This window comes from Symphodus melops (genome assembly GCF_947650265.1).
Source record: "Symphodus melops genome assembly, chromosome: 2".
Classification (NCBI taxonomy): Eukaryota; Metazoa; Chordata; class Actinopteri; order Labriformes; family Labridae; genus Symphodus; species Symphodus melops.
In genome coordinates this window covers 20,925,673-20,938,181 of record NC_136692.1, presented here as the reverse complement: position 1 = coordinate 20,938,181, position 12,509 = coordinate 20,925,673, and the positions used below count along the sequence as shown (strand labels likewise).

Here is a 12,509-nt window from a genome sequence, read left to right as displayed (position 1 = left end):
TATGAAACACATCCTCTTAGAGTTCATGGTGTTTCAACATTACATCTGAAAGTTTTTGTTGTTGATCCCACCGAAGTTGGATGTTTAACTTGTCAGGCTGGGAGGGGGCCAGGGGGCTTTCTGATTGACTGAAATGGGTATAATGCTGATACCTCTAACATCGTTAAAAGTGAAACTGAACAGTAAAATTGTCTTTGAAGAAATGACTGCATAAAATAAACTTTTAAAAATAACCTTAATGTTTAATTAAAAGTAATGAGGACTTTACTTTTTCAAGGAATTATTTGAAATCATTTGAAAGCTGATCCCAGAAGCATTATACTAAAAGTCTTTGCAGGTTATTATACTTACATAAAAATGTGTTGCTGGAAGTTTTTCAGAATAACAGGTTTTAATATTGGCTGGTAAAGTGAACAGACTCAAACCTCATGAGGTTTGTCATGGAGCAGAGCACAGGTTTGAAATTGGCAGGAACTTTCAATTACAATCATAATGCGTTTAATTTAGTCTGTTCAGTCAAGGGCATAGGATGTCCTAATTTGAGCCATTATATTCCACATTATTTCACAACAGATGGTTTAACGTTGCAGCATAAGGCAGTTTATACCTTTGTGTTTCATGATGGAGAAATAAATGTTTATTTAATTTCTTCACACTTGAAATTATTGAGTGAATGTACCAGATCACAATAAAGAATATGTGATCTCATGAAAAGACAACCTGATGTGCTACACTGAGACGTTTAAGTTCTAAAACTGAACAAAGCTGCAGTTATACAGAGAAAGAAGGAAATCTGAGGCAGAATATGACCTTAAAGTGTAAATGCCAGAAACATCAAACAAGTCCAGTCCGGTGTTGTATTTGGTTTATTTCATTGATTTAATCTCCTGTCTTATAAACCATCAGCAGAGCAGTCTACAGTCACAGGGACAAACCTGATTGTTTTCTTTTCTTACTACTTTGATAAAGTCTCTTCTTTATCGTCTGTTCTAAAATCTTAAAACTCAGAGCAGGATTCTTAGAGATGAACGTGATTCTGAGAAAATGGCTCCGACACCAAACTCTTAGGCGAACCAAAGGCTGCCCAAGAGATCAGCGACAGGGTGAGGGTGAGAAGTAATGTGGGGGACTGCAACTGCAGCCACTTCTACAGACTGTCTGGTGTTTTTTAATTTCACTTTTAGTCCATGAGCCAGTTATTCCTTCTGCTGGGGGGGACGCAAAGCACAGGATGACTGACATGGATGGGTGAGGCAGCAGACAAAAGAGAGCAGAGATAAAGGGGTACATTGCCAATGACAGGGGATCCAAAATACCTAAGTGCAGAGTGTGTGTTTGTGTGTGTGAACATAAGGCTGTCCCCACTTTTTCCCTCCACTTCACTGAGGCTAAGGCAAAGGAAACGCCAGCACAATTAAAAACATAAATTACAAAAAAATAAGGAGAAACAAGATTTTAAAAGCTAAATAAGCAAAGCTTCAGCCCCAGAGACGAGGCACAATGACGCCGACGATGCTTAAAAAAAGAAGAAGAAGAAAGAAGGCATTTTACCAAACAGCACCACAAAGACACGCACGTCAACAGCTTCCATGATCTCTGCAGTGACATCACATCCGCTCATGTGACTTACTATCACTGACACTGATACCAGGGAGGCTGAAAGTTCCAACTTTGCTCAAAAAGGTACCTGAGCGAGACTCACTGGACTGGACACAGTGAGCATAAACAGGTTCAGAGTTACAGAGATCTGATCATTAACATGAAACTTATTGTAAGAATCCAACTTTAACAGAATCAAACCAAAAACATCTGAAATAAAACAAAATCCAAAACTTAAAGAAAAAAAAACGGAAACCGACAGAATATGCGTCAAAATGAACAAAATGCTCGAGAGAGTGGCAATCAGGTTATCTCTTTTGTGAGGAGTCACAACCGCAAACTTCTCGACACCTACAGTGCCGTGTGCTTTAAGGGTTTCTTCAGAAGTTGATAAGCAAAAGGACTATCAGGAATAAATCTATTGAACTGATACTTTCCTGTCTTTGTTGTGAGTCGATGAGGTGAAAAAAAAAAAAGACAGCCATCTGGCATTCCAGCTATTCGAAATGAAACACAGAAGAATCACAGCACTATGGATGGAGAAGCGTGCGTTTGTATTGCTATAGTGTGGCACTTGGTGCTGCAGGTCAAGCGTTGGGCGAATGTAACCGTGTTCAGCTGTCAACAGCACACTGTAGTGCTATCTCAGTCAAACCAAGGAGGAGAGGTTTTCTATCTGAAGCGTACATGAGGAGCTTGAGCTATGCGGAGCAGGGAGGCAGGTACTTCAGATGCCCTGCAGAATTCCCCGCATGGCGTAAACGGGCCTCTCTCTCTAGTGATATTTTGGTGTGTATCATTCCAGGGTTGAGGTTTTCCCTATTTGCAGGCAATTAATTAAAAAAAAAAAAAAGGAAGAAAAAGATGTCTGAGTCACCACAGAGTAGTTAGCATGGAAAGTATGATTATGTTTGGCACACTTGGGTTCAGGAAGCAAGGAGGAAATAGTAGGAGCAGGCATCTTTTTTTGGGCATAAAGTCAAAGGCGATAAGGGCCCACTGTGGGGCCCCTCTGTGTTATGATCCATTTAAACAAACGCGCACTCACGCAGGAACAAACACCCTTCACGTTTGCCTGGTCACCGTGTCAGCCGAGAAAGAGCAGAGTCCATCTTTCAGTCTGTACAGTCTTTCCAACAATGCTGCAAAACAACAAACTCTGCGAGATGGCCGTTAAAATAATAATAAACACACCAGGGTCCAGGAGAGGTCTGATCTGTGTTTCTTACACCAAAAGAAAGTCTTCAACAGTATGTGTTGTCCACTTACAGCTTCCCTGGGGTCACAGTTCGTTCAGGTAGTGGATGCTCGCTGTGCGGCGAGGAGGAGCCCCAGTGATTGGTAGGTACCACGACTTTAAAATAGAAACCTCTACTCTGAAGTATATGCTATTTAAATATACACACTCCTCAGCACAGCCAAGTCTACAATCATTAGCTTCATAATAAGAATATGAATAAACAATGAGAATAACAATAATAATATATATCATAGTTCCTAGTATGAGTTTGTCAGCAGCCATCACTAGAACATTCAGGTTGGTAATTGCATATGTACAATAAAAAGGTAATTTACATCCCAGGGCTCGAGGCTCAGGGTCAGAAGTCATATGTGGTGGGGGGAGGGGGGGGGGGGGGGGTGGGGGGAGGGGAGGGGGAGAGGGTGATGAATGCTGGTGTGTTATCTGAGCCTCTTCTCGGCTGAATAGATGGACATGTAGTAGTCGTTGCTGCCCACCGCCAAGTGGGGCTGCAGAAGGACAAAAAACGAGACAGAAGTTAGACAGTCTTCATACAAGGGATATGATGTTTGTGTGAAAAACATATTGCTATAAATTGTATAACTATATGTAAACATTTTCTTCACAAGTGTTATCGTCGTGTTAGTGTTATGTTCTGAAAAGACAAAGACATTGTTCATTTGCAACATGGAGATAACGACCGTAGAACATGTGAAACTTGAACATGTCTGTGCAGGTTAAATCATTGAGCTGATTATAGAACTAAACCCTCACAGTTATCTTCCAAGCAGCTTCCGATGGTCTGTCAAGGTGAAGCTTTTCAACGTTTTATATTTACCACAATGAGCAAACTGAGCAGATATATAAACATGTTTCTTTCAGTGCTTGTAAGTGATGCCAAGGTGAGCTCACGGCTCTCTAAAGCCAGAAGAACACAAATGGACTGATACTTGTTCAGAAATTCACTCTTTACCTTCTCAAGGTCTTCCAACCAATCTGGAGCTTTCTACCTTTCTTTTTGGTGTCTGAGCTCTGATTATGTCTGAATTATTTTAACTGTCTTTACAGTCCTCTCACACTGTGTTTTCTCCCCTTTGTTTGTCTAGCATTTGTATTGTTTTCACACTATGTTTAGTCTTTATATAAGAAAAGATATGGAAAAAAAACACTCTTCAGAAATGGTCTAAAATACCTTCATATGTATTGCTTTAAAGAACCTTAAAATCTCTGTAGCTGTTAAATGTTTCACTTTTGTTTGGTGCTGTGCCAGTGGGAGAAAGTAATTTTTCTTTATTAGCTTATTTGATCAAATAAGATAATAAACACTGGGGCTCATTCAACAACTGTTCTTCACAAGAAATCTGTTCTTTACACCCACTTTCACAGTTTAGACGATATTCACTGACGTTTTCTTTTCTGGGGCCCTCATACACACGTGAGTGCTGACATGATATGACATAATATTTTTTAATTTAAGTCTGTTATGTGATTGAATACCATGCATAACATCCTGCATGATTTGAATATGCTTAACTTTTATTTCAATCATAATCAAAATCTTTAATAAAGTCAGATTTTTAAATACAGTACAACTCTTTAGAGGGCTGTTTTTGTCCCTTCACTAATTAGGAGAAACATGCAGAAGATTCTAATGTACAAGGACATGACCTTCATCAATTAATGGAAAAAGTTGCAAACGATTCATTCGTTAAAGAACACGTCCGGGATTCAATGTAGGTTTTCTTATCAACTTTCACAAGATAAAATGTAGGAAAACTTGGTGAATGAGGTCTATTGAGGAGGATAATGTTTCTAAAGGGCTGATGAGAACTGTTGGACGTCGTCACAATGACGGCCCTCTTTCCTTTTATGTAAGTGTTTTGATTTTTACTGCGTATAAAATGATCTTAATGAACGTGGGGTTAAATGCTACACCACATGCTATATTGAGGTTTACACTTCACTGGTTAAATGTTCATCCTCATGCTGCATTACACTTCATTGGGATAGATAATAAACAACATTTTAAAGGGAACTCAGTTCGATAACAGCTGGTCTGGAAACTGTTCTCTTACCCAGAAAGGATGGAAAGCTAAACAGCTGATGGCCCCGATCCTTTGTCCCATGAAGCCGTCATAATACTTTATATTGCTGATCACATCGCCGTTAGAGTTGTAGACTGCTATGAACTGGTTCATTGATCCACTGGAGGAAAGCAGACAATGCAGAGACAGAGAGAGAAAACATTATATTGTCAGAAGCTGTGTATTCTGCATTGGATTTCTCTTGAGGTGAATTTAACTGTTTTAATGGAGGCTAGCTGAACCTTTATACATTTTTACCCCAAGTCAAAATAGAAATATTAAAGTAAGTAATTTTCTCCATATACACTTTTCAAGATGTTGGCTAAAATTGTCTTTATGTACTGACAGTAATTAAGATCTTATGTGCTCTGAAAAAGAAACAAAAAATATTGGTCATCTGTTGCACTTGTAAACATGTAAAAACTTCGACCAATGTTGGCACTCGGTACACGTTTTATAAACCAATCAAGCCTCTCTCCCCCATGCATGCATGAGCCCACACTCAAAGCATGAGTTGAAATCTTCTTCTGAACCAGTGGAGCTTGTGCATGTAAGTGAGGGGCGGGACTTCTTAGGGAGCACAGAGGGGAGGGGGTGGGTGAATACGGAGAACAGAGAGGATGCTACTTTCAAAATCATGCTAGTTTTCAAAAATCACCAACTCTGTCTTTAATAATTTCCTCCATCTTATTTGGAAGTGAGGAAGACAGACGTTAAAGCGTATCTGTGTCATGATCTGACAACAATCTGTAAAGAAGAAGTGGAGCATCTGGCTGATTAGTAGAGCCCACATACAAGAACCTGAAACCTGCAGTCTTGCTACTGACCAGCAGGGGGCAAATCTGCTGAGTCGGAAAGGCATCAATTAAACTTTTCACCAACTTCTTCATTATCATATGATCACTTCAGGCCAAAAAAATAAATGAACCCCAGGTGTCCACAAACTAATGGATGACATCTGAGTTGGATGTCGTCCATTTGTTACACACCATAAGGTCCATAAAATACCAATATTAAGGTCAAAGATGACATCAACTTTTTGAAAACTTTATGATTTTTTTTTTTGAGCTCGTCAAACACAAAGCTCACCAGGCGAACAGATTGGCCTCTGGGTGGATGTCCAGCGCTGTTAGCCCCTTCACTGTCTGCAGCACGTTGATAGAGTCTGGTGTCCGAGGTTCAAAGAATCGAACGTCTCCATTAACACTGGTGGGGAGCGTCAAAGTCAGGACAGAAAACCAACAGTAAAAAGTTTATTTGCATACATCCTAAAGGACAAAGAAGGAGCGTACCTGACACTGATAATATGTCCATCTGTCTCCTTCTGTAGATGAGCTTTGACTACCCAGGCTCCATGTTCTCTGTAGGTCATCACCCGACTGCAGAAACACAAGAGACAGAAACATGTCAGCACATTTTCACCAAGGAACTGCAAAGACTCCTGCAGTGAATTCACAGTTCTTTCACATTAGTGTTACAAAAGGAAATAACAAAATCCATCCAGGGCAGGAAACAGTTGTGTATAAGCTTCAATCATTCCTGTTGTAATTCATATGAGTAGATACTTTCTTATCAAATAAAATACAAAGCCTCAGTAATCAGCAGCATACCACGCTTACTAATTCTTTATGCTGCAGGATGTAATACTTGTAAAAACCACTGGGTGGCAGTGTGGAATCATACATGAATTTAGTCAACTCTGATGTGGGCTGGCATTGCAGCTAAAAATGAAAAGCCCACGACCATCTTCTCTGCATTGCTCTCAGATTGTTTAGTGCTGTTTTATCCTCTGTCATGGTTTAACTGTGAGCTGTCAAAGAACTGATCTTTAGCTTCAAGCTAACTCTGCTACAACACGTCAAATGGTAGCATCTCGGCTTACTATTGAGCGTGCTTCCTTTACTCAAATGTAAATGACAAAAATAAATAATGGCTAATATGGTCTTTAAGACTGAATGAAATATATCTCTACACGTTAAGACAGAGCATGTAATCCTGCACATGTTAGCATTTAACAAAAGCATAATACCTAATGATGTAAACAAGAAACAGGGGAGGTAGCAATAATTTTGTTTCCCTCCAATTGACCACCATGTTAAGATTTAAAGCTCAAACTCACACAATTTACTAAAAAGCTTTCAGAAAAAAAAAAAAATCCTAGCCTAACCTGCATGCCGAGTTTACTGGTCCTGTATGAACCTCAGGGGGAAGCAACATAGCTGCAGAGAGATGTAACTTCATGCCCGAGGGGAGCTATTAAATTAGCTTTACTTAAAGATTTATGGGCCACTTCATGGTTTAACTGCAATGTTTTTCCCTTTGGGACAGAAATTAAAATAATGTTTAACCAACTGAGGGGATTCAATGTCACCAGGGTCCGTTAAAAGAGGTGGCAACCCCCGAGGGAGATTTACAGTCTCATATATATCATAAATATAGATTATAGGAGTGAATAATGTAGGACTTTGTAGAAGTTAATGTCCACAGAAACTGCTGTGTGTGTTCTGATGTATTTAAATAATGGTTCAACAGTCAAAGAAAATTAAACTGTAAATGAATAATCAATTCCACCAGAGCAGCCCTGTAAAAGCCAACTATTTGAATGTTCACTCTCCAAGCCAGCTTGCATTTTGTCATTTGAATATTCCTGCTTTCGTTTAGGTTTTTTTTATTCTTAAGATTTTTAAAATTAAAAACTCAACAAGTCTCAAAATCACCCTTCAGTGTTCATCGTTCATGGTTAATTTTCCTCCAACAAAGATTGTTTTGGGGCCTTTTATGCCTCTACTGATGGGACAGGAATTAGAGACAGGAAATGTAGGGAGGGAGATCAAAAGCTGAGGCAGGGAGAACTGTAGTCTTTTTAAGGGTGCCGGCTCTATCAAATGAGCTAAACCAGTGCCCAATATGGTTTCTGATGAAGGCCAACAAATATCTGCAGTCTCGAACTAAAAAAAAAAAAAAAAAAAAAGAGGATGATGGGAAATACCATGTATACTTTTAAGAGCAGCCTTTAAAAGGTTTCTGTTTGAGAAAGCTTATAGTTAGGTAAGCTCAGGTATGGACCAGCTCTGAATTGAATAGACTGCTGGGGGTCCTGACACACTGAGCTCTCTCTCTCTCTCTTTCTGTATGTACACAAATCATATTACTGCACGTCACTATCTGAACATCTTGATGTACTATTTAAGTTGCTAACCATACATCTTCCTGGAATCTTAAATATTTTATATAATTAACATTATCAGTCTTTCCCATTTCATCATCGTTGCTAATGTACTTACACTTGTACATGTATTACTGTAGCTCTCTATCTCCTCTTAACCCCAACAGAGTCTCAGCTCTGTTCATCACGACTCTGGTTATGCTCGAGGTTTCTGCCTCTGAAAGGATGCTCTTTCTTGCCAATGTAACTTTGCAAACTGTTTCGTAGTGCTCATAGTGAATGAATGTTGGGTCTTTATAAATAATAGAACAAAGAGTAATGTCAAGACCTGCTCTTTTTCTGAAGTGTCTGAAGCTCTTTGGTAGAAACACGGCGTCAGGAGGGCCTAAAAGCAGAGCTTTGTTTTGAGGAGCTTCACCTTTTTTCTTTTCAGGATGATATCCTTCGGTTTGAATATTTATAAGGTTTAATAAAATAAAAGAAAGCCAATATTGGAAGGTGTCTTGGTCATATAAAAAACAGATCAGGTAACTCAGATATGAAAAAAAAAAGTTTCATAGAATATTTAAGATTTCTTTGCTAACTGGGATGCCATTAACTTGAGCAACTTGAAGTAGTTGCAACTCTTGAAGCTTAGTGTTTGTTTATAAAACCAACAAACACAAAATAAGACTTAGTGTGGTGCTAAAGTACAGAAGGACATACTCATAATCAAAGCAAACAGTATAAAGTGAAAAGAAACCTGAGTTATGTGAAGCCAAAGATTCACCCCTCTCTGTGACTCCACAGTATTGGGCTCAGCGGTAACATGTAAGATATGAGAGACGAGGTGTGTTTTACCAATCATTCGGTCCCATCCTCCTGTCGAAGACCCGTACAGACCCATCGCCCAGACCTGCGACGATGAGCGAGCGCTGGGAATCACAGGACAGGCTGGTCACACAGCTGTCTGCACCAGTTGGGATGTCCTGGAGAACAAACACAAATCCTTACACACATATCCTTTAAAGGTTTGTCAAGAAAAATTGGCCACGCTATCACTTTTATTGCATCCCCAGTTTTGCACGAAACCTTCAGAAAACTATCAATCATGTGCTTTCTTGACTGGTTGGCTCAGTGGAAGTGAGCATCAATATGCAGCCAGAGGCGAGCCTGCCCTGAGCAATACGTATTTGAATTAAGCTCATTAATCAAGACGGTGATTAGCGCGCTGAGGAGCATAGCGCTGAGAAACAAAGAAAAAGGAAAGCGCAATAATGTAACTGGATCCGTTTCTAGATCTCATTATAACTGGAACCAGCTTGAGCTTACTCTAAACTGTGCACATCATAAAAACAGCTTAAAACAAGTTAAAGATGATTTATGAGGTGAATAAATGAAAAGGTTAAGCACGATGGCAGAACATGTGTTCTACTATCATGAACGCTGGAAACAAAGGAAAGAAAACTAAAGAAAAACAAGAGTCTGAAACCGAGACGAAGTCCAACAAAACCTCCAACTTCCCAGATTGCAGCCTCCTAAAGAACTGTTGATCGATTTCTTTTACAGACTTGATTTAATAGCAGACGGACGGTAACACAATGATCTTTGGTAACAAACCCAGAGACCTTAATGCAAGTTTATCACCTGCTCGTAAACAGCTACTGAATGTAATTCTTGCTCCAAGAGCTGTGGAAAGTTTCATCAGTAATCACTGTAACTTTCTGTAGTAGAACAGACACACAAACAAACAGGTGCACCAGGTGTTATACCTGGACCTTCATCTCTCTGTCTGTGTCCCAGATCCTGATGACTCGGACATCTCCAGACGTCATGAGGAGGCCGGTCTCCTGCTCCCAGTCGACGACCATGCCTGCACCTACAGCACAGGATGACACAAGAGTTATGCATGTAAAGATAAGCAGAAGTGCACTCATTGGAACATGCACCCATGGGTGTGGGACTCCTAATTTTTTTTATATATTTTTTTGTACACACTTGGATTGCATGCCTAAAACTCATGTCTGTAGCAACAAAATAACGTGGACCAAATCTCCACCTCGTCTGAGGTAGTTTAAAGCCCACGCCCATGGGTGGACTCTAACTAAAACTGTTTGTTTGTACAGCACCTGAGGAAGAGCCCTCGAAAGGTTGAGGCCTCTACTATGCACCTCTAGCGAATAAGCGCGCCTATATTTTGGGAGCTTTAGTGCTGCGAGTCCTTTTTTTGTGATTGAAATATGTAACTGTGATATCTAGCGTTTAAAATGGGTACGTCTGAAATGTAGTTACATATTAGACCTTTAAAAAGGCTCGGAACTTCAACTGCTTGTTTTTTACACAACCATTTCTATCAGTCAGATAGACTTAGTGATAGTAACAGGTTAGATATAAACTATGGTACAATGAACATGAATGTAAACATTGCATGAAGAATTAAAACCAGCTAAAAAGAGAAAAATGATAACCAGCTTCTTTATACCCATTACCTCTAACTGTGGCTTTAGGTGTCAGCTAGTTCATGTAAATACATTCAAACTTGATCAAACATACTTTGAAGTAAATCCCTGTGTACTGTGAGATGTTATTACTTTACACATTACACTCTCAAACACAATTAATACTCGAAGAAAGCTTCAAAAAGCCCGATAGTGTGAAACACTCAACGACTATGAAAAGTTCATACACAATATTTGAACTTATTTCTTAGTTTAAGGTGAATATCATTTGGAAGTTCAAATAATCATTTGGAAGTCTCCCGGAGCTTCGTGGAGCAAGCTGAGTTAAAGACGAGTTCAAAGGATCACTGCACACGCTACCAACAACTCTGACAAACCAGAACTTTCTGCAGAGTCTGCAGGTGAATAAGAAAATCCTTTCATTGAGTTACATATCGGGCACTGTAACTGAGTCTGAGTTTTTTGATTAAAGTGTATTAACTTGCCTTTCATGCAGACAGAAGCATGGTTTCGCATTTTGCAACCTTCAAAATAAGACGACCACAGGGAGACACGAACAGTGACCCTGGAACTGAGCCTGTCAGCAGATTCTGCTTGAGATGAGTCAAACGCTGCTCGAGTGAGAGCGTAAAGAGGAAGGAAGCTGATCCCAGAAAGACTCTTCACATGTTGGCAGTCACGGCATGAATCAAGTGAGCAGTGCCATGTCAGCCACACTTGTCTCGCTGGCTCAGAGAGGCCTGGCAGAGGCTTGTGGCTTCAGCCTCGAGGCGTATGCTTCAAAAGCAGTGCTGGTAGGATCCCAGAACTGTCAGTGAACGTCTCCAACTAAACCTTAACCGATGACGGCTTTCTGTGTGTGTGTGTGTGTGTGTGTGTGTGTGTGGGGGGGAGGGGGTCTTACAATGTCAGAAGACTTCCAAAGTGAATAATCTAAATGTTAGCGGCACAATGAAATAGTCATCTTTCAACACTTTCATTATCTAAAAGGTTTCTTCATTTCATGTTTTAGAGCACTTGTAACACAGTGACGGCCTTTGAGGCGACCTTGTAGGAATTGATTGATGTCTCGTGCTCCTCTACAGCTGAAAACGAATCGGAGGTGAAAAAAAATGCCTCCTGCACTTCATGCTTATTGTCACAGGTTGGCAGTTTGCTCTTTTTCCAACTATCTGCATCTTTGCATCGCAGAATACAGGATACTCAAGAAAGGGATCTTAAACACTACACTCAACAGTCCTCTTGCATGATGGAGTCTCGTTTTAGGAAATCAGAACATACCAAACACTCAGAGGCGTATATTCGGAAAAGTACTGGATGAGCCTCCATCTTCAGCGTAAAGCATGAAAGTGCAGGCCATTCACTACTGATCAAGGCAGAGGGATGAAGGGTCCACAAAAAAGCTAAGATACTACATGTAAACACTTGTGCAACTGTTTTTCTCTTAAAAGGATTCTTTTACCAGACATGCTTCAAAAACTGCATCCTTTATGTCTCGTCTTACAAACTCATCAGAACACGCTTCAATGCCTTTGTCTCCTTCAGCCTTTTTCTCTCAGTCATTTTCGCCTCCTGGTTTTTCACAATCAATAACCATCTCTGGCTCATGGCCCATGTGTCTTCACCTTGCCTTACACAATCCCTTCATTCTTTAATACAGCATGTTTCAACCTAATTGGCTCCTTTTAAACGATTTTGAAGAGGAAGAAGGAGTGTAAGGACTCCTGTACTTTGCAGACCGATAAAGAACATGCGCGCGCTGTGCGATCCCTCCCCGCTTGAATCTCTTCTTTGTACCTTTTCACGAGTCGTGACTCGGATCATCCTTCGATCAAACCATCTGTGACCCAGTTTTCTACTCTTCTACTTGGCTTGTATTGTAACCAAAACCCCAGACACCACGTGGCTTCTTCATACCCGGCTCTATGACATCACTGGCCCACTCATGACTCACAACGTCACGCTGCTGGTAGCTTGGGAAC

At 40.2% G+C, this 12,509-nt stretch overlaps 1 protein-coding gene across 4 annotated transcripts in view; it reads right to left on the bottom strand.

The window, feature by feature from the left end:
• Positions 1 to 848: 848 nt before the first annotated feature.
• rptor (regulatory associated protein of MTOR, complex 1) overlaps positions 849 to 12,509 on the bottom strand; it is a 170,082-nt gene continuing 158,421 nt past the window's right edge. For all 4 annotated transcript variants that reach the window (XM_079337749.1, XM_079337751.1, XM_079337750.1 and 1 more), the window contains 6 exons: positions 9,841 to 9,947; positions 8,930 to 9,057; positions 6,216 to 6,302; positions 6,013 to 6,129; positions 4,915 to 5,044; positions 849 to 3,348 (listed from right to left, as the gene is read on the bottom strand). In XM_079337749.1, the coding sequence (XP_079193875.1) occupies positions 3,280 to 3,348; positions 4,915 to 5,044; positions 6,013 to 6,129; positions 6,216 to 6,302; positions 8,930 to 9,057; positions 9,841 to 9,947 (638 nt within the window). In that variant the 3' untranslated portion in view covers positions 849 to 3,279. The remainder of the gene's footprint in view (positions 3,349 to 4,914; positions 5,045 to 6,012; positions 6,130 to 6,215; positions 6,303 to 8,929; positions 9,058 to 9,840; positions 9,948 to 12,509) is intronic.